We start from the raw sequence: 27,646 nt of genomic DNA on the forward strand, positions 1-27,646 counted from the left end.
ATGGCGATAAGGTACATGTATGTATGTATGTATAATATAACATTCAATAAAATCAATTATGGATCTTTTTTTGATAGATATTAATAAATTTTTTACGACCATTACAGTATATATATATATATATATATATATATATATATATATATATATATATATATATATATATATATATATATATATATATATGTACATGTATGTATGTAGGTACATGTATGTATGTATGTATAATATAACATTCAATACTACTGCCCTACTGAGACTACTGCCCGAGATAATATTTTGCACGCGTTAAATATTTGATCTAGCCGATTAGATTATTTTGTTTTTATGTGTTTTTTGATCTACAAATATTTACAAAAGAATTTTCCGTAAAAATATATATACGATAGGATCGGCACGTTGCGAAAATAAACACGTAGTTATATTTTTTCACACTCTTCACCTCGATACTTTTGATTCACGCATTGAATTCAATTCAACAGTTTTCAATCTACATATGTATACAGATTAAAGACCGTTTCAGTATAAGTAAAAATATAATATTCTTACATTTTTAGTTAAAAATACAGTCATCAAAATCGTACATACATATGTATATGTCACAGTTAAATTATAACAGCAGTAAATTATAATTACACTGACGTTTCAGTGAAATCATATCTAATTAAATTTTCCCCGAGTATATGTACTTATATTTTCACTACGGAAATTACATATTCACTGGCCCCTATTAATGAAATTATAATTTTTTGAAGTGGGGTGATATTTAAATGCTATTATTTTAAGATTTTTAGAGTGCGTCGCCGATACGAATCGCGCCACCCCACGTCACAACCCCGCTCTGATTCCGAACTCGCGCTTACAAGCCCTCCCCGCAACCCCAATCCTGTCCATTCCCACTATGTAGAAAGTAGCACACGCGTGATCTCGGTAGAGAGTAGCATCTGTTTCGATTTGGCTTTTTTGATGCTGCATGTGTGGGACTGGATGCGGAAGCAAACACATCATAATATCTTAGCAGCCAACACTTATTTATTTAAGGTTAGGTTAGGTTAGATTTAGTTAGCGTTTGGCTTTATTTATTTAAGGTTAGGTTAGGTTAAATGAGGTCCGGTAGTACACTAGCATTCATTCGAAACACAAATTCACTAACCCTGAGAAGTGAATTTGTAATTATATTGTTACATCTGTACTCACTGTTTGCAATAGAAAATTGGATAGGAAAAGCCAATTTTACAGGAAGCGTTGCAATGAAAATCAGAAAAATTGGCAAATTCTGATAAAAAACGATCGACCTCGACAAACCAAGGTCTGTCCAACAACGAGACTCTAGTGGGAATCGAATCCGTGACACCTTGCACGAAAGAATACAACACTCACCACTAGTCCACGCTGCTGGTTATAATCTCACTAATGAAATTATAGTTTCACTGACAATATCAGTTTCACTGTAACATATTTAATTGATATCTATTGTTGTAAATGTTATTTATAAAGACCTATCCCCACTGCTCGGAAAAGGTGCGCAAAAGCAACGATCAATACACGATCCTAGCGTGCACATCTTTATCGCGAAGCGGGGGTAGACCTTCATAAAAATAAAAAAAGCTTCTAATTTAAATAAATTCATCAACAATAGCACCCCTTACGTAAATCACAACTGATTCGACAGAGCTTTTGGTATCGTGTTTAAGAACGGAATTCAATTATCGATACATTTTCTTTTTATAAGGGATTAAGTGCACTCTTCAGAAGGTCTAACAACAGGTCTAACGATCGCCACTGAAGGGAAACAAAAACAAACGCAATTTCATTTAAAGGCAAAGCTTTCATTAGTGGCTTTTACCACCCAACTTTTATTGCCTTCTATACATGGTACTAGCATTTACATACATACATACCTATTCGAATTTCATTCACTCACACACCAAATATAACTTAACTGAAATTCGCACACGCCGTCTTAAAAATAAATAATGTAATGTAATACAATCCGCGACATAATTAATGACACAAATTACGCACCGTGAAACTTCCGTATAAATTAAACGGTGCAACCGTCCTGCGACTTTCAGCAACGAAGAAAAGCAATTATGCAAATGATCATTCTAAACACGTTTGCATAATTATTTTTAGCGTGATTTAATATGCGCATTTCCTTTTTGCCGTTACGGTTCGAAATTTTCGCGACACTTTTAGCGTTTTTCCTTTTTGTAATAAAATTTTAAACTTAACTCGATTTTGATAAAATGCATTGATGTTATTTTCATCGCAGCGTTACTGTTATTGAATTAAGTAGCTTTCAGCGAGCCGCGCGCATAAATGCATTTGCTGAATGCAAAATTTAAAATCGATCGAACAGTACATATGTATATTATACCTCTATCATTTCCACCATATTTGCGTCTGCTAAAATCAACATGAAGTGCATCGAAGTAAAATTGACACGTTTGATTATAATTTCAAACTCGAGAGATGTTTGCTTAATTTTTTTTCATTTTCGGGGAAATTTTCGCAACGAGGAGAAAATTGATCGCTCAAAGAAAACTTAGAACGTGTACGAGATACCCAAAAGTTTGTTGCGTATACAAGTTTTAGAATATTTGATTAAATACGAAAAAATCAAACGAAAGACGGTATTTTTTACGAAAGTAGACACGTAAAAAGGTTGGTAAGGCTATAAGGTAAAATTGGGTAAAGTAGAGCAACGTTATCTAATTAGAAAATCGCTTTGTGCTTGGTAAACCTAAACCAATTGATTTATAATAAGAGTATTCCACCTGTATAAGGACATGTAAATATATACGTTGACCTTTGGATACATGGAAATTTCTAGTTGCAAGGTTGTGATTAAAATTCGTATATAACGTTATAAGAAAATAAAGCAAAAAAGGGTTTGAAAAAAACGTACATGGAAATTATGACCAAGGTGACCTAAAAGATGCAGCAGCTCGGTGGCTGCGTTAATGTCAACCACCGAAAGAATTCATGTTTGAGCTCTGGTTTGACTTCGATTTAAAACTATTTATTCGGAGTGCTGCTGGTCAGACTTGGATATTTGTGACTCGCAAGTCGATGGTTTCCTAGAGTTTGCCAATTTATCTGATTTCGATTGTTGAAACGGTTCCTCACTAAATTGATGACCAAACTACCTACTATTTATCACCACTATTTGAATATAATTTCAATTTTATTATATTTAAATTTATAACCAGCAATATAGCTCAGTGATTCGTATATAATGCTTTCAAATTAGGGCTCATGGGTTTAATCCCAATCCCAGTGTTTGCTGGCTAGACTCTGGATATTGGTATGTTACTCCAAGTCGATCGTTTCCTATCAGAGTTTGTCAATTTATCTGATTTCATTGTTAAACGGTCCCAAACAAAATGGCAACCTATCTTTATTTGTCACCGTTATTTTGAATATAATTTAAAATTTATTTCCGTAAAATTCTTCAAATATCGAATTCGTTGATATTAAAAACATTCTTACCTACATACATTGTACATATGTATGTAAAATATGTATCTCGCAAATTCATATATGTACATCAGTGTTCACCAAATGAGCTGTTTTTGGGCGTAGTTTATATTTCGGGTGCAAACCTTTTTTTCGGCTGATAAAGGACGAATACTAAAAATTGATATTGAACAATATCAAGAAATTGATATTGAACAATATCAAGAAATTGATATTGTTCTCGCATCTTTAGAAAGGAAACAACTGCAATGAATACTTATGGTATTTTAGTACCTGCTCTGCTCGTTTATTGACACTATTTTCGTAAGAAATTACTATTAAATAAATACTTTTTCCTCTAAGCAAGAAAATTTTAGCTGCCAATAGGGATATTCATTTTATTTAAAAATAATATTCTCAAAAGAGCTTAAAAACAAAAGGTTAAAAACAGAAAATAATGACTGACCGACGTCGTTAAATATACATATGTATGTAAGTTCAAGCCAAAATACAAAAGTATGTACATATAAACCTCCCTGACAGAGAGAAAAAGGAAACGACAGATTTTATCTGAAATATTTAACACGAAAATATTTATATTACTTGTTTATTTATTTTATTGTGATTTATTTTATTAAAATACATATTGTATTTTATATTGAAAACCCCTATCAAATGCATCTATAGAAAAAAAATAGGCCAATAGGATAATCCTGGAAAAATAAACTATGTCCAAATGAAGCTCGCGTGGTGACCAGTAATGTACATATGTAGATCGAATTTATTAATTATTTATTTTATTTATTTATTACAATTACAATAATAACAATAATTAAAGACCGCTGTGACCTGACAGGTTACCCCAATGCGTCACAGCGGTATTACACTAGTTTGTCCATACATGAAGCTATTGTATTGTATCAAATAATAACTGTAGTGTAAGGTTAAAAAAATGTAATTGGTCAGGAAGGTGTATTGAGTTTACCTGTTAGGCCTTTTTGGAATATCTAACATATTTATATAAACAATAATATATATATATATATATACATATATATATATATATATATATATATATATATATATATATATATATATATATATATATATATATATATATATATATATATATATGTATGAACAAGTTTAAAAAAAACCATAGGTGTCGCTTTGGGGCAATCTGTAAGAACACCATGATAATATGCTCTTACAGCATATCCGCATGAAAAAGTGGGTATAAATAACGCTGTACATATTATGTGTGCACATTGGACAGTTGATGTATGATATCAAAAGTCGTAATTACATACATATGAATACAGCTTTCCTTATATTTAAATACGAGTAAATTTAAGCGTCCATAACTTCATCAATACATTATTGACGACATTGTTTTCTACTTACAAAAACACTATACAAAACGACTACTTGATAAATCTTAAACACGTGCTCGTCCGATCAACTTTCAAATTAGTCAAAATTACGCCTAAATCTGTCGTGATAAAATTTGTAATCATTTCCTACTCCACGTCTTACAGACAGACTGGAAATCCCACTGGAGGACTCGGCAGGCATTGTTCGGGTTTTAATCTATTTTGCGTAATATTACCCCCTCGCTGTTTTTTACGCGTCACAACCGCTATGATTAAAATGCGAATTGCGAGATATTATCCCCCTTAGCTAACCTCGATGGTCGACGACGAAATATCATATTGTTTTGCTCGGGTGGGACATCGAGGGCGGGATAAGCGGGAAGAGCGTTCGGCAAATCCCAGTTAGTCTCTTGATTACTTTTACCCGCACAATACAAATATTAATGTTATACATTTTGCGGTTTTTATATACGCAATGTCTGTAACTAAACCCCGATTACATTTCTGGTCCGTCTTTAGGATGAAAATCTCGTATACTTGTGCACGTACATATATCTATAGTAAATACTATTCTACATTGTAGTTACGACGTTACAAAATCAGCGAATAGCAAAATAAACGGTCCAGATGTGGCGCTTGATACTTTTATGAAATACCGGTTAATTTATTTGAAACTTTTTCGTGTTTCGGGGAATGCCTTTCGAAAGTGTAACCGGATGAAGCCGTTAGCCGATATCACTTTCGCTCTCGCCCTGTATAAATGCAAATTGGTCCACTTTTGGCGAGGTTAAAAACGAAAATGAACTCACAGAGTCGTCTTCGACAAGGACGAGTGGGGCAAATAATAATTTTTTTGCTGCACGAAATGAAATTAAAAAGAGCAAAGAGCTTAATGGCCCGAGGTCCTGAAGAACCATGACGACGTTTCAAGCTATCCTCAAACCAATTTTGTAATTAATTCCTGAAGTGTCATTATTTCGAGAGTCAGTACAGGGCATTGCTCTCTAATACTATATTAACTTTGTATAAAATAAGTGTGTAAAATAATTGTGACTTAATGGTTAATTTAAACGATAAAATGACAAAGTGGACTTTTACTACTTTTATTTTTTATGAATTATATTATTAAATTTGAACTCAAAGAAGGAAAAACATTCAAATGACTAAAAATAGGGCTAACGTCTGGCCGAGTACAGAAAATGTAGTCAACAAGAGTGAGATTTATTAGAGTAGAGGGAGGAATAACACTGTTCGACACGAAAAATGTTTCAGAGACGGGATATGACTTTTCTTATAGATCTATGCCCAGTAAACACGAATCCGGTAATAAAAAATGTTGATTGGCTCGAGATTCGGGGATATACATATGTATGTGTTTTTTTAAATTGCGCGATTTTTCTATATCTTCGTGTTCTTCGGTCGATGTCTCAACGTCTGTCAATTTCCTGTTCAAAATGGATATTGGAATCTATATTCGGCTATTTTATCATTCTTTTTTAGTACATTTCAGCTTTCAAATCTATCTAAATAGTAGTCCAGTTCAAATCAAAAGTCAAAAGTACGTATTTTCACTTGGGATTTTTTTCCACTGTTCATACTATTTTATATTGAGTATTTTCTATTGAAACATGTTTATTGAAATAGTGTTCTGGCCACACTATTTTTTATTTTCGTTCAAAAGGGTTAATTGGAAGTGTGCTGAATTTTAAATCGGTTAAACTGCGAGCTAAAAGCTCGTACTAGTATTTACTCGTATTTACACGAATCTGAATTGAATTAATAGGAATAATATATTAAATCATCTTTATATGAGAATTAAATAAAATTTCGACTATTCTTGTGGATTAATAACAAAAATTCCATTGAATAAAATAAACGAATTTTTGAATCAACATTTTTTATTCAGATTCGTGCTCACTGGGCATAGATCTATAAGAAAAGTCATATCTCGTCTCTGAACCAAAAAAAAGTCGTCATTTGTCGAACAGTGTAATCAATGAAGATAAAATTATAATTGTATGAAAATTCCTGAACTACTCTGGCTGTGGCATGAATCAGTGAATGTCAATTGGCGAAACTTAATTAGAAATTTCCTTTATTCGTTGCGATATACATATACACACCACGGGTTGGAATCAGAAAAAATTGTAAAAAATCATAAAAATTTATATACCGACTTAAAATCCCCGAACTTCATTTAATGTTGTTTTGTTTCAATAAATATTTAAGGCCCACTATTATGGTATAAAGTTTATATTAAAAGTAAACCTACAAAAATAAATGAGGTACATTTAAGCCCAGTGAAATTTGAAGTCGACGAATGTTACCAAAATGTTATGATTTTCTTAGAAAACTTTTTATCTTTATAAAAACGTAATCTCTTTTTTGTTAAAAATTTTTGCTGTTGAATTTTCGCTATAATATTAACTTTTATTGTTGAAAAAAAACCGCACTTAAATTTCAATACATATTTTTATATGCAAGTGTAGATATTACACTGAACAGAAACTAGCACTAAAATTGAATATAAACTTACATATACATGTATGTGCATACATACGTATGTATGTGTATTATATAGCGCGTTAACAAATATTAGTACATACATAATATAAACGTGTAAATAAATTAATTTTCTCCATAACAAAAACGCCTGTATCGTTTCGTCAAAATTGACAGATTAATATATTTATGATTATCCATGAATTACCCATCAAATTCATATAAGATAAACAGCTTATTCGATTTGACAAGCCGACAGCGAATAAACTCCGAAACACACTGTATGAGTACACACAAAAATGAATCCAATACGAATACACAACATAATACTGTATAAATTTCGTAATATTTACAAATCGTTCAAATTTTAAGCGACATTTCGATTTTCTATGGTTTTTTGCACACATAAATATCACAATATATGTACATAGACATATACATACATACATACATATGTATATATGTTTATACATATATACATACATATATTCACATTTTCTTCTGCTATAAACACCACACGCGTCGATTTCGATCGTACAGGATGCATTCGGAAAAAATCAGCATCCTATTGACTTTTAAATTTCTACCAATTCAATATCAGGCACCAAATAATAACATCGTTTCGACGTCACAAAATTTTCCGACGTCCGTATATAATATATGTATGTATATAAATTTGGGTGATATTCAATCGTTGATTGAATCAGAGTTTTTAGCTCGAGTATGTATGTAGGTATGTACATATATATGTATATATTTCGAGAATGGACTTCTTCACGACGCGACGAGATATATGTACATACATATATGTATGTATATAGGTACATATTTTCCCGCTTGTGAGCTTCATACGAACGACACATCCGTCTCTCAGTTAAATTAATACAGTTACTCGTGTTTAAATTAAAGTGTTCTTGTTACCTTCGTTACTGCCGAGATTCTTCGCGCAAGAAATATTAAACATCGTTTACCCGTCTTGATTACAATGCAGTCGTATAACACTTATTTATAACACCAGCGGAACACTCACGTACATAATAACTGTCTAAAATGTCACACGACAAAGACCTCGCATCCTTGATGTATTTTGACGACATAAAAGGACACACCGGCAGTCAATTACAAAGACCAGAAACGATTGAACGTATTACCAAATTTCATACATGAACATACATACATATATGTACAATAAGCCCCGTTTTCACAAAATAAATTTAGGAGGCAATCGAAAATTATATGTACATATGATTACATACAAATGTGTATGTCGATATTTGAGAAAAAATCATTAAATATTTCCAAAGGTCGCAAACATCTGATAAATTACGGGTCTTCTTTCAAGAAAATGTATCATCTTTTTTTATGACAAAATTTTCTTGTTCTCTCTTGTTTTGTCAAATATTCTCAAAATGCTCTCTTTTTTTATCCAACCGACTGTTGAATACTGTGTAATGACATAAGAATTTATAATAATAATTATTTAATTTGGAGCATTCGAATTTCGCAGTTCTAGGATTATTGAAAATTAACGAGAGCGATATTTAAATATCTATAATATAATGTAATGAAATGTAAGGATAATGTAAGAAAATTTGATCAAAATAATATTTATTTTAATGATTACTTTTAATTTATGAGTGTTAATTACATATGTTTATAATTCAGTATTTTGTAAAATAAAACGCTCCTCAGTAAAAAAACATTTATCTAATTTTAAAGTTAAAGTAAATATGTACATCAACAAATATGCAATGAGATTTCAAGAAGAAGGAAAATATATTTTTGTACAATATTTTTTCTGACCACAATATTGGTAAATTCGAATTTATATTAAACAAGTGGTTTTACCCGGCTTCGCTCGGTATTTTGTATATAAACAGCTTAAACATGGCAAAACAATCTATAATAAACATTCATTTGTCTTTTTATTAAATTTATTTGAATCGAAAAAAAAAATATTCAACGGCGTCGATATCGTCGTAATAGAAACTTTGATTTGTTTTCGATATTCTCAGCAAACCTTACATACGAAGTCTCTTTCGAAATTATATATTAGATTAAACTGGTACTTACTTATATTTATTAGTAACTGATTTTTTTATTTTTTAAATCTTTTAGAATTTTTCGTATGATTTGAAAGTTGCAATACTCTTATGATTTTATATCAAAATCCGCTAATGATTTTCTAATAATTATTAAATATAATTGATATAAATAATTCATAAAAATTAATAATATACATAATTTAAACAAAATCAAGATGGCTCAATGTTGATTATACGCCACTGAGTGCACTTCATTTACATACAATGTAAATATAATGGAAATTTTCTGATTATTTTTTTACAAATGTACATATTTATTATAAATTTAGTGTACCGTGAGATTTAAAAGGTTGGCGACTGCTGTTTTAAACGATTTTATGCTAAATTTTGAACTTATTCTCAATGTCAAGGCACTTATTGTTATTGTGTTTTTTTTTAATAATTTTGAAAATGTCCTCTTTATTTTACATTCCAGCTGGCAACCCTATGCTTTATCTTCTTTTTTGCACAATTTTTCCTAATATTAAATGAGTGTGTTCCTTCGAAACAAATCCCCGGACAAATTATTATATTTCGAAGAAAAACATTTCCACTCAAAGCGACAGCCTACCGCACTGATTAATCGACAATTTCCCATCGGAAAATTGCTAATCAAAACATTCGAATAGTTCAACGTAATGTAACATACATACATACATATATCGTACATATGGAAACTATGTATGTACATTCATACATACATATGTTTATATTCTGATAAACTCCGAAAAGGAATACTTTAGATTTTAATTAAATCCACGAACAGTGACTGCATATCAATTTTACGCGTTTGATATATTGAATTTTAATATAGGCTGCCAATAACAGCGAGCGAGAATAACATAAACATGTAAAATTGCGAGAAAAGCCATAAAAATATTAAATTCGACTAACATTTGATAGCTTGAGGGATGGCACTGTTTGTTTAGTGGTGGTTCATGACGTTAGTACGACACATAAACAAGGATTAATACCGCTAAAACTAGAATATTAATTTATGTTAAGTCCCAACGCGAACTCACATACATACATAAATACCGACAGTATACATACATATTTACAATGCAAATCTCAATTGTAAATATAGACTATGAATTGTTTCAAACAAATATGTCCATGTTCTTTAAAGCACACGTGTATGTACATACATATCTACGTAGGTACATCATATTATATATGTAGGTATACATATGTATACAGTAAAATTTGTAAAAGCGAAAGATAATGATTTCCGCCGAGGAAAATTATAGCGGAAACCTCACATGGAAGCGTATCACAAGCACTCTATTACGAGACTTTCAATCAGTTCAAAGCGCGTAGAAATGACGAAGCTTAGATCGAAACCGTCTTAGAGGGATGAACGTCAGCATCAGGACTCGCCTCAACCTTTACCTAGTGGGATTTGAAAAGGGATTACTGCCCCATACCTGTAACATCCCATAGTAGGAAATATTACCAACTATATGAATTTTATATTATTCCATATTACGCTTGTATATTTATATATCTATAATGTCTCACACGAATATTATATATTATTATAATCGAAATTTTCAAAAACATCATCGAAACAAATGCAACGGAATTCTTTTTATGAATATCGTAGAAATACTGAAAACATACAGATTTTATTTTTGATATACGTACATTTTATCCGGGATTTTTTTAACCGACTCTAAAACACAGATGGTATATCATCATCATTTGCAACCATTCACCATCCTCACTTCGCTCCCCGTCTTTCTTGTGTACTTTAACGCCTTCTTGTGTATGTACTCGTCAACCACCTCTCTCGTCTCTAGCTTTCATCTAATCTTCTTAGTACACATACATACATACATACGCACCAGTGGCGTGCTGTCACTTTTAAAACAAGGAACTAGGTATGAACGAAAAAAATATTTTTGATTTTTGATATTATAATAATCCGTCTTGAAATGATGAGTACAATTTTTCATGTTTGTGCTAATAGAAATATCCTAAGTAGCCTATATTTTTTAATAACGTCTTGTTTGTCTTCAAAACTTAATCATCAGAATGATTTGTCGAAAAATCGATCGATAATGCAATATGCCAAGGCCCGTTATTTGTTTCCGCACGTACAGCAATGATTTCTTCTGAGGGAATCGTTTCGCTAGCCGAGCCTCTTGCCCTATATCTATTCAAAAAGTTATAAGTGAATGTGTTATTTAAGCAAAAAGATTGTTTAAAATGACATTTGATAGACACAAGTCAGAATATTATTGGTTAAAATTCTATAAATGCTTGAAGAGACAAATAAATTTAAAAAAAATTTGTCATAAATTTTTACATAACAAATTGCCGGACAGAATCGAGACGGGGAGTCCGTGCAAGCGAACGACGCGGCCAACCATACCATAACAATCCATTACCACTATCTCACGTAGTGCCGATTCCGATTCCTAAGCCTCGCTAATCCGAGTGAACAATATCAATGCACAACGATTTGAATTGTTGACATTTTAAAATTTTAGGGAACTAGCCTGATCCCTCTAGTCCAATAACAGAACGTCACTGATACGTACATACATGCATAAATAATCCACAAGCTAATTTTTCTTCTAAAAAATAATTACTTGACAATTTAATTTAGCAATAACGTCAAAATATTCAAATAAACATGACTTTTTTAAGTAATATATAACAATATTTTAAATTTAAAAAAAATCATTGCCTTCTTTAAAAAATAGCATTAACACATTTGATAATTAAAATAATATCCTCAGTCGGTGAATGTAAACATTTCCGGAACAGTGTCGACGGCCATTAACAAACACGAAGCAACCACGCCACTAATTCTCACCGTAAATTTTATTAAAATATTTTAAAGAACTTCCGCCTTAAAATTTCACTTTTTCATTTCAATTTAATTTAAAAATTTCATAACGATCGCTGAAAGTATTCACGTCTATTGAAAAGCGGTTTAATTAATTGCAACAATAGACCGCACTTAATGAGGCTCCATTTTATTTTTGCATTATAATTTTTATCGCCACCATTGTTAAGCCTTCATTATGCAACCCCCGCCGCATACTTATGTAGGTATATTATACATATAAATATATAAAAATAAATATTTCAATAGGCGTATTGCAACTGAGAAGCATGTATGTATATTTACACAGGTACGCATTTTCACGCTAGTATGTAGTATGTGAAGCTTTTCCTGGGTTAATTGGCGCGTGTAAACGCACGTATGCATTATTCATAGTCGACTGCAGACAGAAGGAAACCCTTCGAAGCTTCATATATACGTACGTATATTGTATGTATATACACATATGTATGTGCATACGTGTGTTAGTATGTGTGTGTGTTCATTGGAAAGTTGCCGTTAAAGGGCCTCCACGTTGGTAGCAGCTTAATATAAAATGTCGGACGAAACAAAAAGTTGTCGGACACAAAATGCGAAAGTTTATCGACGACGGACGAATCCAATCAACCGAACTCGATTACCATGTCAAAGAGACCGTGTGGACATCGCTTTATCGGAACGAACGCAACTGTCCGGTGCAAACAAGGCATAATTGACTCGTAGCGCATCCTACCTACCTACATTAAAAGTCCACTATAATACAATTAAAACTATAAATTATCTGTTCAAAGCATCAATCGATACACTTTAGTTCGTTATTGGGGCATAATTGTTATTTTATGTTGTTAAAATGCACCGTGGTTCTAGTCGGTTTTAATATTAGCCCCCTTTCCTAAAACGCACTAGTCGGAATAGATCGTTGACGTACCAGACTCGGCACGAACAATTGTATGTAGGTGCTATTGTCCTACCATATATTTCCTTAGTGTAGAATTTGCACAACTTATTGAAATTACCCACACATTTTTCAGTGATTTTCGTTTATTTTACTGCTAGCATATTGGCATAGATTTGTGAGTTTTGACTTGGGGGTGTTCACCGCATCAGCGCTCATCACGACGAGCCGCTCTTGATGACAAGGGTAGTGTATATAAGTGGAGTTTAAATTGCAATATCAGCTAGAGGAACGGAGGAAAGTGCTGGGGTGGTACCCAATAGAATTTAAAAGCGCGAAAGATTGGTATACGAAATCAGGAAAATGTGTGGGGTGAAATGGATAATTTGCGCAAAAGAGAGACGAGTGGAAGCGTTTTGGAAAGGCCTTCAACAATGGGTGGTTTGATATTCCGAATATGAATTCAATTTTTGAATGTATAATTTAAAATAATTATAGTAAAACGAAAGCATTCTGAAATCAAACGACTGCTTGTTAAAATTTTACCACGTAATGCTATATTTACATATGTACATACATACGTATATACATTCAATGTAGTTGTTTCAAAGAGACGACATTACTGTAAAACCCTCACTAACGAAGATTACGACTTGATCAATTCTAGAAAAAAATAACTATACTGAATGCTTTCTCAATCTTGATTCAGAATAAAGCCAGTAGCACTCGTTTGATTGGGTAAGACAATTCTTCTACATACATACATATGTATGTACATGTAGATACATTGATAGATATTGAAAAAGATTTCTAGGTGGAATTCTAGCGGACATAAAGCTGTATATATTATATTTCAAAATATGAAACACGAACTCAAAACTAACAAAAAAAAATCAGATGTGACCAACCCATGATTTTATCTATGTATTTGAGGAATATAAGAAGAAAATTCAATAATACACGTGCATACACGTTCACACATACCAGTTATGAGAGCATTTTCGATACAAATTGAACGCAAATGTAGGGAAACTTACACAACACAAAAGTTCTACTTCCGGTTGTCGGATTTTGTTCAATTTTTTTATTATTACTTGAAATCACCATAATTAATATATATATCAAATATCAATAATATAAATAATAATGTAAAAGGTCGAAATAAAATAATGAAATATTTTTTTAAAAAAAATACTACTTCCGGTTAACGAATTCGGACCAAAACCTAATCAACTCTAAGGTAGTACATAAAGAGTACAAATATAAATATTCAGCTTCATACTTTAATACCACAACATTTATGACCTTTCTAAGAGGTAAAAACCCCACTTCCGGTTTATTAAATTTAGTGGTTTTTTTATTTTCATCACATTGATACATGAATTATACTTGAATTTGCACACATGTTTAAGAAGTCGAAAAAAACAGTGGAAGAAAAATTTGAACAAGAGTAAGCCGACACTTTCGGTTGATGGATGTTCACTAAATTTTATACATAACTTGGTATTAAACTTAAGCTTCAAGATATGAAAGGTCAGTTCAATAAACCCAAAGGTTTCTGAGAGAAACATAAAAAACCTCGATTCTTCAGAGTAAAAGTGCTACTTCCGGTTCAGATAAAAGTATATAAAAAATATCAAGTTATAAAATTTATAATATCTATTGCATGTGAAAAAATTTCAGTTCGATTCAGTTAGCGGTTTGGGAAATAATTGAATTCAAAACCTTAAAGTAAATAGAGGACACCTATAAGGGGAGGTACCATTTCCGGTCAACTTAAAAATTTGAAAAAAATTTACGTCGTGTCCATAAAAATTTCAGTAACCGATATTAAGTTTCAGTTCGATGAGATTAACGGTGTTCAAAATATCCCCAAAATACACAGACACACACACACACATTTTTCTAGATCATGAAACCGTGATCAGTGATCAATAGAGCCCGGAATCTGAAGGGGCTGTTTATTGTTCAATGATTTTAAATGCATTGTTAAAGGTTTGCCGAACCTTTTTTACAAAGCATTTACAACAATTGAACAATAGGCGGCACGTTTCCGGCCCCTTGAGATTCCGACCTCTAGTATCAATTCCGAGTTCGAATAAGTCAAAATCTCGAATTAGAATTTTCGCATGATCACAAAACTTCATCTATTGTTACCTCGTACATATGTAGATACCTAGAGTAATAAAAGTCTAATTCTACCGACCGCTATACGCACGAACAATGTTGTATTTCTTGACCAAAATGCAATACAAAACTGAAACGAAATGTAATTGACCATCGCGGGTCCAGTAGGGGTGGGGGAGGTGAATGCGATAGCGTGTATATTTTACGTAAGTCTCATACTCATTGATGTATAATACACTAGATCCGCCCTCACATCTTATACTGGTCTCCCTTATGGTGCATGCACAGTTTCTCTCGGTAGGTAGGTAGGTACTGCTGCGTCGTAGGGAAAAAAAACATTTTTTTTTCCCAACTTCCCCGCTAGTTAAACCCCCCGCACCCCTCAGTTAGTGAAGACAAGATCTCCGACCAAAATCACACGTCAGGGCCCATTTTATTTTATTTTATTATACATCAATCAGAGAAGTGTTATACAATAGAAGTGCCTTTTTGAACAAATAACCTGTGTCAAACGCGTTCACAGTACTATAATTAGTAATAATAGTTGTCTCTGTCACGCTCGTAAGCGTGTCCGCGCGCGAGAAAGAGTCAGAACATCGTGTCTACGCGCCAGATTTTAATTAACAGACCTTTTTTCACGAATGGAGTGTGGCTACAGCCACACCGCAATTGTCGACACTTTTGATGCCTTGGGGCACTTCTATTGTATAACACTTCTCTGACATCAATGCTCATACTAGTATGTAGTTTCATACTAACAGTACCGTGAACGTAATAAAATTCTAAATTTTCATAATTGAATTTTTTATAACACTTACAATTAAATAAAGAAGTCCGCTTCAACTTTAATGAAATTTTGCCTTTGCGCCAACCTGTGAAAAATAAAATACACGTTGAAAACAATATTTTATATTTCATCACATATGTATGTTATGTATACATATAATATGATAAAAAACAAAATATACAAACTGCTTTGAAGTCTCCATAGCGACAGTTCAAGCCCCTTTGCCATTGTCATCTTCTTCAAACATATATAATAAACACGCACTTACAATTACGGGCACACCGTATAAAACAATATCAATTTGAAAACGCGCTAATTATTACACATTGGAAACAAGTGAGTTTACTCTCACACGCACGAGAAAATGGCCGCAGTGTACGAAAAAAACTATTATTGAAATATTATAATACCGACACAAAAATGGTACACTTCACTCGGTAGCAAAAACGCGAATGGGAAAACTGCAGTTTCAACATATTTAATGGAATGGTGCAATAGTTTCGATGAAGTGTAATACGCGCTTCGACCATTCTATTCAAATATATCGAACGACTGAAAATTTAATAAAAAAACAAAAGAATTTCGTCAAATTGTTTTATTGGAATTTTATTTAAAATTTGAAATATATTTTTCAATGATTTATTTACAGAGAAATGTATTATTATAACATTTTTCTGTTCGTTTGTGGTTAATTTTATTTCGCAGGATTTCATTTTTGTTTTAATAATTCAAATTATTATTTTGGCATTCCCAATTTTTCTTTATTACCCATTAGATGAAATGAACAGGGCTTTGGAATCGGAACAGAATATGATCAATTTAACTCCGACTCCTGACTCCAGATTTATTTTATGATTCGACTCCGATTCCGACTCCGACTCCAACTCCAACTTGAACGATTTTAATAAGATAAACTTTTCTTGCCAACGTATTAAAATATTAGCCATAAAAATAAAAGCGATTTTTCAAAATATAAAAAATTAAAGGAATTAAAAAATTCACTAAAAATTGACATGTAACCCAATTTATTGAATTATTTGCAAATGAAATAGGTATAAATAAGTACATTCATAGTATGTATATGTGTATGCATTTCATACATAAACAAATCAATTTAATAAAAACAAAGACGGAGGAAACATCGGTTTTGGCCAGAACACATCAAAATATGAGCAATTCAAAGATTTTATTATTTTATGTAATTTAAATTCATGATTTTTATAAATAAATTATTAAATTTATTAGTCGATTTACATACTTCAATAAAATTAGAGACTCTATTTGGCGCATACCGTAATACTATTAATTAAATAAGTATTTGAAATATAATGAATTAAATTAAAAAATAAATGCAATGTTTTATTTGTTCGGTTTCAAACTTCTATTCCAATACTAATTTCATTCCAAAAATTTACTTTTCTACTGGGAATTTCCAGTGTTTAGTATGTACATACGTACATACGTATAATGCTGATACTTATCTAAATGTGTTGAATTGATTTATTGAGACAATTGGTTATAAATGGAATTGAATGCAATCTATGTATAGTCATTAACGCTAAGTATACATTTATAGAATATAATCAATAAGAAATATTATTTATATAAAGCTACCATGTATTTACATTTATATATATGTACATTCGTATGTATAATGCAAAAAACTTATTAATAGAATTAGCATTAAAAATATTAATAATAAGTTTATCCGACAATCTTGAATGCATCTTAAGTTGTTTTCCAGGATTGTAACGAATCTATTAATATATATATATATATGTATACATATATGTTTCTACATACATATTTACAAAATAAATCTTCACCTAACTTACTAATTTTAATTCGATTTATTATACTTCATACTATTCGGTGATACTGTATAGTATGAAGTGTCTTTTCCGTGCACTGCTGTGCCGTGCTGTTAACATGCAGTGCTGGATAATATAAATAGACCTTTGAACTTTCTAAAAAAAAACGAACGAAAAGGTCATTCGAAGAAAAGCTCGGAATACATGTTTAAAAAATTTGTACCAGAATGAGCAATTTTCTTTTATTAAAGTTTGCCTAAAAAAATGATAAATTACCTTTAATTGCTGTATGAGTACGTTTATTTTAGAATATTACTATGACTATAATATACGAGTACAGATTTATATCTAATTTTGTATTGAAGACTTAGTTCACCTTTTTTTACAACATAATCAACGTTTTGTATTAGGCACGACCCTCTTCGTCTGATTCTACTCCTTGATCACCGATTACCGATACCCTTTCGTTAATTTCGACGAATCCTCTCGACCTTTACTTTACCTTTGATTGATTTTCCAATGCGGACTTTAACTCGACCGCACGAACAACTTTTCCTAGTTAAACTTTTCGCCAAAATTTGCAACAACTCGTCGACTGTTTACGTGCTAGTTGAAATATCCGTTGTATTTACACGTCAAGAAACTCTCCTAAGTATGTAGTTCGAAAATATGTACGAACTTGAATATCAAATAATTATTTAATTGAAGTGTGGTGGAATATTTCATTGCGAAAATCTGAATCTAATTTTATGGGATCGAATAATGAATACTAATTAACTGTCAATGCACGTAAAATCATATCAATTTAAGTGCAATATTGAAAACTAATAACCATTTGGTTAGTTGTTGGTTAATGAAATGTATTTTAAATAAAACAATACTGTTGATTTTATTTTCCAACAATAATTCCAAATTTATATTTATATAAATTTGCAACATCCAGCAACTGCAATGTCCAGCAACATATATCAGTGGTTAGCATGTAATACCTTCTATTGTGTGGTCACGGGTTCTATCATTGGCATAGTTGCTGGACAGCCCATAAATATATGATTCCAAGGTCGGTCGTTTCCATTGAGAGTTGGCCATTTTATCTGATTTCATTGGAAAAATTCCAATAAATTGGCAATCCTGTCCTACTTCTCGCAAAAATTAAGTTTACGGAATCTCATAATTTGTTGATATTTAAAAATGCTGAAAAAAAATGACCATAGATGTCTCTATCGTAGATCGATGTTTGTATTATAACTGTAAAGGTACCCGAAAGAATTTAAAAGGGTCAAAGGAACCTGGAATCACATACATATATCCAAGGTCTGGCCAGCAAACACTGGATCAGGGCTCGAACCCGTGACCCCTCAGTTGCTAGCATCAACCACTGAGCCATGATGCTTACATAGTAAATCTGACTTTTTAAAATTATTTATAATATGATTTTAAAATCTTTCTGAATCAAATTCAATAACTTCTCATTTCATATCCGTCATAAATTCAATTCTGAAGCTATCCGTTGTATTTCAACTGAAAATGTTTGCATTTTTCAAATATAATAGCTGCTATTTGTAATGTAAACTTCAGATACCTGCACATGAGCAGGATAGAATTGAATTCCAACTTTATAGCGGCATTTGATAATATATTATTTTTATAAAAATATTTTGATGCAACATAACGAGAAATATCAAGAACAGAATATTTACGAAATTCAATAAACTACTGGATTGATCAAAATCGAAGTCAGTAAATTGGATACAATTGAATAATTGCCCAAAAATGAAATATTTTATATAAACGATTTCAGTCGTCCTTTTCAAAAAGGACGTCATACTTTCGTCCTTACCAGTCGTTTCAATAATATTCAGTCGGAAAGGGACAGCGAGCCCAAAATAAGCAAAAAATACAAAAAGAAATAAACCAAAGGTCAGTAAATGTAGTTGTAATCACACTTAAACCTAATATGTATATTATATTATAATGTTTCCCATCGAAGGACACGGAAAGTATCGAAATTCGAAATAAACCGCTTTGTCGAAAAAAACATGGTCGCCGAAAGTTTTTATTACGCCCGCTCATTATTCATGCTAAATTGCCATGCGAGAGTATGTAGATATTAGAGGGAATGGAATAAAATATTTTTTATTATTACTTATTCACGACATTACTTTGCGGCGTATCCTTCAAATTCTTTCTCTCCCCCAACCTTTCGTGTGCGCGCCCTTTGTCATTATTTCCACGTATTCGCACCACGCGACGCCACTGTTGTAATTTTCAGGCTTTTTCAGAGACTTGTTCTCGTGTCGCTCGAACATAATGCACACACTAACAGTGTTATTAAAAAAATCAATTCAGTATGGCGACGAATAAAACGACGTATTTGTAGCCTGAAACACGCGTGTATAAACGAATAAACCTCATGGTTTATTACACCTATTATACATATAATATATATGTGTATCTCATTATATCAATTTGTATATACAATATTGTATGTGAATCTTAGAATGTGTCGAAACTGTTTACGTTATCATCGTAGTTAATTATAACGTATGTACATACTGTGTGCATATTAGCCGCTAATTTGCTATTAATTAGGTATAGCACATAAAACAAAGCGATGTATTGATATAATATTATATTACTACCACTAAATTATGTATGTTTGTATATTGTATGTGCTTAAAATAATACAAAAATACTATATCTATATTGTCTGTCACGTATGCGTTCCTATTCCATTCAACCGATTGTGATGAAATTTACTTGAATTATTGTGTGTATGCCTGCAATGGTTTCTATTAAAAAAATCACCCAAAAACGGGAACGGAAACGGGAAAACAGGAATAAGTGGCATTGCAGCGCAATAATTTCAAATGTGTTCACATCGCTACTTGCGTTGTTTTAAACAAACAATTGAATATTTTCAAATGTGTTCACCACCTATGTTTTTCCAAAAAATTATCATTACTGTAATTTAATTTGATTATTAAGTATTAATTTGAAACTGAAACAATTACTTATCGAAACACATCGAGAAAAGGGAACGGGGATGGAAACGGGAACGGGAATTGCATGCGTTATTGTGGCATTGCAACGCATGCCAGGTTCAGTTAGTATTAAATATATTTACAATATTTTGGTTTTGAATTTATTTGTGGGTCCTATTTTTGTCGTTTACTGAATGCTGAGCATTGAAATTGTAACGTAGAAATCAAATGATTGGTGCTCTTCGACCACTTGTTTACTAGCGCTGATCACCTAATATCGCGTTCGCGCCAAAAAGGACTCGCCGAATGAATAAACCGTATACAACAACCAATAACGTCTTGCCACTCATCGACCAATGATCTCTCTGTGCTAAGAGTACACGCTGTGTATAAATATTCGGTGGAACTGTTCGGCGCTTCATTCGGAGCCGGCTCATCAATGGAACAACAATAAACTACCTCTATCACTACTTGCTGAATCTTTCACTTCGATCTCAGAAAGCCCTCTTGACGTTCACGCTGCAATATCATCTGTAATCCAGTGCATGATCTGCCTCCACTTCTCTCGGTCCTGTCCTACTTTAAAAGCAGCATTTAGGGACGATCCTGTCAGTTCTTTACTTTGGTATGATCATTTTATGGGAGACCATCCTATTGCTCGCCTTCCCTCTAGTGCTTCGGTGACTAACAGCTTCTCTAGACTTAGTTCGTTCTTCCTAGCAATATAGTCAAAGTAGGAGAGAACCTTTTTCCCATGTACACATGTACATACATATGTACATGTTGTAGAGAGTCTTTTTAAAACTGCCAGAACTGTGAGGATGGGAATGTTCGTGCTTCATTCCGTATCCAACACCGCATTTAGCTTTTCCTTTTCTCTCTTTTTGTCCATTTTCCTTTCTATCTTTTTGAGCGTCCATGTCTTGACTGTTTTCATTGCATTGGGGATCACCCAGAGATCGCACTCATTTTTCGCACGTTTTTATCATTATAGAATTGTTGTTTCATATCTTTGTTAGACTGATCAACACCGTTTTCGCCATTCCGATTATTTGGTGTATTTCTATTTGGCATCATCCTTCTCTTGAGATCAAGGCACCTAGAATAAAATAAAATCGTCCTCATAGTATATTAATGCATTGAAATTTATAAGACACTTAAATCTGTAAACGAAAAGGATTTTGGTTTTATTTTTATTTATCTCTAGACCCAGATGTTTACTTTCTATGTCTATTCTACGAATTATCTAATTCCGCCATTTCATCTTCTTTTCCGTATCAACAGCAAATCTACATAAATTATATTTGAAATCATTCTGCCACCTAATTGTTACGCCAGTCCATATTAGTGATTATATCTCATTTTTAATATCGCTATAAATCCGAGATTATACTTCGCATATATATAATATTCATATCATAGAATAGGGCAAGAATGACGCTTTGTAACTATAAAAAATTGACTTGGTAACTTGCAATAAATCCGCAGAATTACTTCAAAGTTGAGCGAAAATATATGGAATTCAATAAATGACAATTGAGAATTAAAAATATTTTTTCAAAGTGTACAATACTGTTTTTCAATGATCTTACAAATTGTACAATACAACGTGACGACTATGAAATAACGAATATTTCAAAAATAGCAACTCTCAATTTTTTACAAAAAATCCTTTGTTTTCTTTTTGTATTCTATTATTATTTCGTATAATATGAGCCAATAGATTGACTGCGGTTTACCTCACATCCGCAATGACTCCTATTTACTACATACATACATACATACATATGTATTTGAAATTGATAATTTAGGTTTGTGTTTCCTAAGGAAATCCAACATATTACCGCATTTAATTATATGAATAATTATTTAATCATATGAATCAAATTATTCTGGAAAAAAGCAGACAGGTGTGCGGTGATTGAGATCTGTTTGATGTATTTTTTAACATCATACATATATTTTTTTGCAAGCAGGAAGAATATATTTAATGTGGGAATTAATCAGTCGAATTTCCCAAGAGTGAGACTGTAAGCTGTGCGAAATATTTGCGAATGAATCGGCATGCGGTCGAAATCGCACCGTTTTGCTTGGCACGCGGCTCCAATTAACCCACTGCGGGGGGGAGGCTTTCGTGACGACTTTGTGAAAATGTTTTGGAAAAATAAAACAAAACCGGAAAACGGCAGGCAGTTAAGTGGGCACTCGGTCACGGAAACCCCACGACGAGACACACCCGCGCGGCGCCTTTTTACCGCCGGCAAATATTTGCCAAAAACGATTTTTACCGGTCCAAATATTTTCGTACAGCTAGAATACATACTTAGCATTTTTTGTTGACACATGAGAAATACATCAAGCGTAGCTTAAATAAAGCTCGCTCTATCTGAGATTTCTCAAAGAAATCGCCCTTACTTGGATCACGCACGAAACATACCACCCCTTGAGGAGTGTTTATATGCGTCCGGGTTGTGCTATCGAAATTATAATTAAATGAAAATAAACTAGGAAACGAATTGTCTAATATTGATGATATATCTTATTAGTCTTAGTCTTACGTGCTACGTGGCGTGACAAGGTGTGACGTGACGCGATACGACCGACTTTCATCGATCAAATCATCGTACGAACACAATGCGACGTGGTTCATATACATACATATTTATACTTCTGTAAGCATCTAATACTTGTTATGTAGTCTCTCATAGTCGAAGAGACAGACTCCAAAGCCTTCATATGTAAATAGCACTGACTGAATTACCCGGTGATGCTCGGGCGAATGAAAGTCGGAGAAAATGATTTTTTTTGTAACTTTTGTAAAAGGACTTTTCGACCTTAGGCTTTAATCCCTTAAATTTATTAGAATACGGTGGAATAATATACCAAATTCAGTTGCTATAAATTGATAACTGTAGAAATAGTGTTTATAAAGGTTATTTTATACCAGTACAGTTCAAACGGGAAACTAATATACAGCATTACGAAATACAGCATTAGTATACAGCAGTACGAAAAATAATCTTTAGTACATTCTACCTATGTATGTATGTATATATGGACACATTCGGTAACGAGTATGATGTAACGAAACAGCAACCGTCACAATCTATTCATACCATACAGCAGTACATATCAACGAATTGTACTAAGCAGAGCTGATTTTCTTTGGCCATTTTGAAATTATTTAGGCATGATGTAACGGAATAGTGGCGAGTGCACCCGTATTAACAAAAATGTAGCCATTTGAGTTTGAATATTTTTGGAAACGTCATATTGTGACAGTATTGACTCGAAAATACGATGCAAACAATATTGCGCTGTATCGCCGCGCTCTGTAATGTATATGTATATGTAGGCCGACTTTGCTTTGCACTCATCCAAAACAAGTATGAACGTGCTGAAAACGGACGGTGCTGTATAGTATGAATAAAAGTTGTCTTTTCCGTGCAGTATTATGCCGAGCTGTTGACGTGCAGTACTAGATAATATAAATGTACCTTATATGCTTGCATAAATTTCATAGTAATCAACTCAATTTTCGAGTCATCTCTTGACTGAGGATCAAGACGGTGAAAATACTGTTTTCACAATTGTTTCTAGATTCATTATTTTAGTAGCATAATCTGATTTATATACTATTTTTTCATTGTATTTCAGGAAATTGAGAAAACAAAAAGAACGACTGTGCAAGTCTGTCTTTCAAAAATTTTCCAAGGATTGCCATGCGTACACTTTGGATACATCGGTAGCTTTCAGACCACTGTGGACTGAAGGCGATCTTCTAGCTTGGGCCAATGACAGTGCCTCGTCCATATGGGAAATATTGGGAAACTCTACTGACTCCAATGGCACCTCTTTGCTGAACAACATTACCAACACTGATGAAACGACAACGCCTCTTCCTCAGGTTTGCTTCGTCCTGTATTAAATCAATTCTAACCCTAAATGATTTGAACTCATTAACTATTTTCATTTCAGGTTTTACCACCATTCGAACCATGGCAAACTGTGTGCATAGCCCTATGTTTAGCAGCCTGTATCGTATTGACTGTCGGTGGAAACATCCTAGTATTGCTAGCCTTCATAGTGGACAGATCAATCCGACAACCGAGTAACTATTTCATAGCATCTCTAGCAGCAACTGATATGTTAATTGGTTTGTATTTATTATTTATAAAATTTTGTAATGATCTATTGTTTCGAAAATCATTATTTCGTTTCCCTTTTAGGTATGGTATCTATGCCTTTCTATACGGTGTATGTACTGATGGGATACTGGGATCTAGGACCACTGCTTTGCGACCTTTGGCTTTCCGTCGACTATACTGTGTGCTTGGTATCGCAGTACACAGTTTTGCTCATCACCGTCGATAGGTTTTGCAGTGTTAAAATAGCTGCCAAGTATCGCAGTTGGAGGACTAAAAACAGAGTCATCTGGATGGTTACTATCACATGGATCATTCCGGCGTTGCTCTTTTTCACGACCATCTTTGGCTGGGAGCACTTTATAGGATATCGCGATCTGTTGCCAGGAGAATGCGCAGTACAATTCCTCAAAGAACCCGTTTTCAACACTGCTTTGATAATAACGTATTACTGGACAACGCTCATAGTGATACTGATATTGTACGCTGGGATTTATAAGACTGCCTATGATATGCAAAAGAAAAGTGAGGCAAAGCAGAGAAAGATGCAATCGATGGTCGCTTTGAGCGCTGGAGCAATGTCTGGAATGGCTGGAAGAGCGGCTGGAATTGGTATATCGAAAACGCAAAGTACCCTTTTGAGTCAAGATAAAGATAAGGAAAAAGTTGCTTGTCCTTCTCCCACTGTAATTCAGATAATATCTCCACCGGCTCCTACGCAAGTGCGCAAAAAACTTCCACCCAATGATTCTCATTCTAATCAAAAATCAACAACGCACAAGACTAGTTCTGGAACTAAGGCTGCAAACGCCGCGAATAAAGTAAACGATGATAACAAGTCGTCAGATAACAACCAAACCGAGGTAGAAAAGTCCGAAAGATCAAGCAGTCCAGCTTTCGAATCAGACGAGGAGAGCAACGTCAATACTTTACAACCACCAGTTTCAGACAAGAAAAGACATTCCATAGCTGGAATCATGGTACAGTCTGGCGCTTTGAATATTATAAGCAATGTCAGAATGAATGGTGGAATTCCGGCAAGGTCTCCAGAAATAGCTCAATGTGCCATAAGCAAGAAGAGCACATCTCCTCTGACGCCTAATTCAGAAATTTCCTTAGCCAAAATATCGGAACAAAGCCTTTTAGACACTGAAGTGCCGTTGGGGACCAATAACGTAGATCGAACAACTCCAATAAATCCGTTAATACCCATTCAAATCACTCCACAAACGGAGTACAAATCCCCGCCTAATTCAGAACTAACGATAAACTCCGAAATTTCAACCGAAGCACCAGTTCCAACGACGATCGCTCAGGCTATCATACCTCCACCTTCCGAATTCCAAGGCAGTCCTCCAGTATCAGAAAGTCCACCTTCTTTCACAGACAGGCCTCGAAGTCTCATGGTAAACCCTCAAGCATACAGCTACGACGCTTTGGTGGGAATGGACAGTGCTGACTTGCGTTTCATGGATGAAAGTTCAGTCATTGTAGCATCTCCGTCATACGAAAGTCCTCCTTCGTCTATTACATTTCCTACAACCACTGCTCCATCATCTCCGTTGGGCTCTACTAGCCACGTAGCATCTACGAATACTTCTTTATTACAAGCCGCATTGATAAGAGCAACGGTCCAGGCGGAAGCTAATCTAGCCCAACTTTCCAAGCCGACAACCCCGCTTCCGATCAACAAAGTTAACACTGAAGTAAGTCTAGCTAACGAGGATTCCAAACGGCCGATCACAACAGTAGTAGTTTCGCCTAAGGATATCAAGAAACTTGAAATGACAATAAAAGAACCGGCTAGTCAATCTAGTGGTAATAGTCCGTCGGGACAGACCACCGTAGTACCGGTGAATAATGAGCCCCGCAACAGTCCCAAAGAAACGTCGGATAGTTTAGACGAGAAGGAGGGTGGTTCAAGGAGGGACTTCGTTAAAAACTTCGGCAAGAGACTTAAAGGGAAAAAGTCGAAACGGAACGGGATCGGACTTCCTGGAGCCGGACGCCAAAAGTCAAAGTCGGAAAACAGGGCTAGGAAAGCTTTCAGAACAATATCATTCATTTTAGGAGCTTTCGTAGCATGCTGGACTCCTTACCACATACTGGCCCTTGTAGAAGGCTTCTGCTCAGATCCACCGTGTACCAACAGCCACCTGTACATGTTCTCGTACTTCTTATGCTATGCCAACAGTCCGATGAATCCGTTCTGCTACGCTCTAGCCAATCAGCAGTTTAAAAAGACTTTCACTAGGATTCTAAAAGGTGACTTTCATATGACATAGTGCAATCAATACCTTCATATGATCTATTTTAAGAAAATGCTTAGTTAGGCTAGGTGACCTGTTTTTATTTTTAGATAGCAAAATATTTTTTAATACAAAGAAGTCTTAACAAAGAATACACGTACAGCATTCGAGCAAGATGTAAACACATTTCAAATCCCTACTATTTAATTACAACCGCCGTAATGGCGCTGTAATTGTGATAAGTCAACTCATAACACTGAATGTATGTATGTAGGTGTAATAATAGCATCACGTCAAACGTTATTTGTTCTGAATGCATTACCGAGAGACTTGAATCCAATTTACCATACGTTTCCCAAACTGACAGTTCTAGAAACAGGTCTGTCCTAGC

General features: G+C 33.5%; 1 protein-coding gene across 1 annotated transcript; it reads left to right on the forward strand.

The window, feature by feature from the left end:
- On the forward strand, positions 1-27,291 carry mAChR-B (muscarinic acetylcholine receptor). Its single transcript, XM_077440525.1, has 4 exons — positions 1-11; positions 24,519-24,768; positions 24,840-25,017; positions 25,091-27,291. Exons 1-4 carry the CDS (start codon positions 1-3, stop codon positions 27,289-27,291), a joined length of 2,640 nt encoding a protein of 879 aa, XP_077296651.1.
- The last annotated feature ends 355 nt before the right edge of the window (positions 27,292-27,646 follow it).

Source organism: Arctopsyche grandis, chromosome 11 (assembly GCF_051622035.1).
Source record: "Arctopsyche grandis isolate Sample6627 chromosome 11, ASM5162203v2, whole genome shotgun sequence".
Taxonomy (NCBI): domain Eukaryota; kingdom Metazoa; phylum Arthropoda; class Insecta; order Trichoptera; family Hydropsychidae; genus Arctopsyche; species Arctopsyche grandis.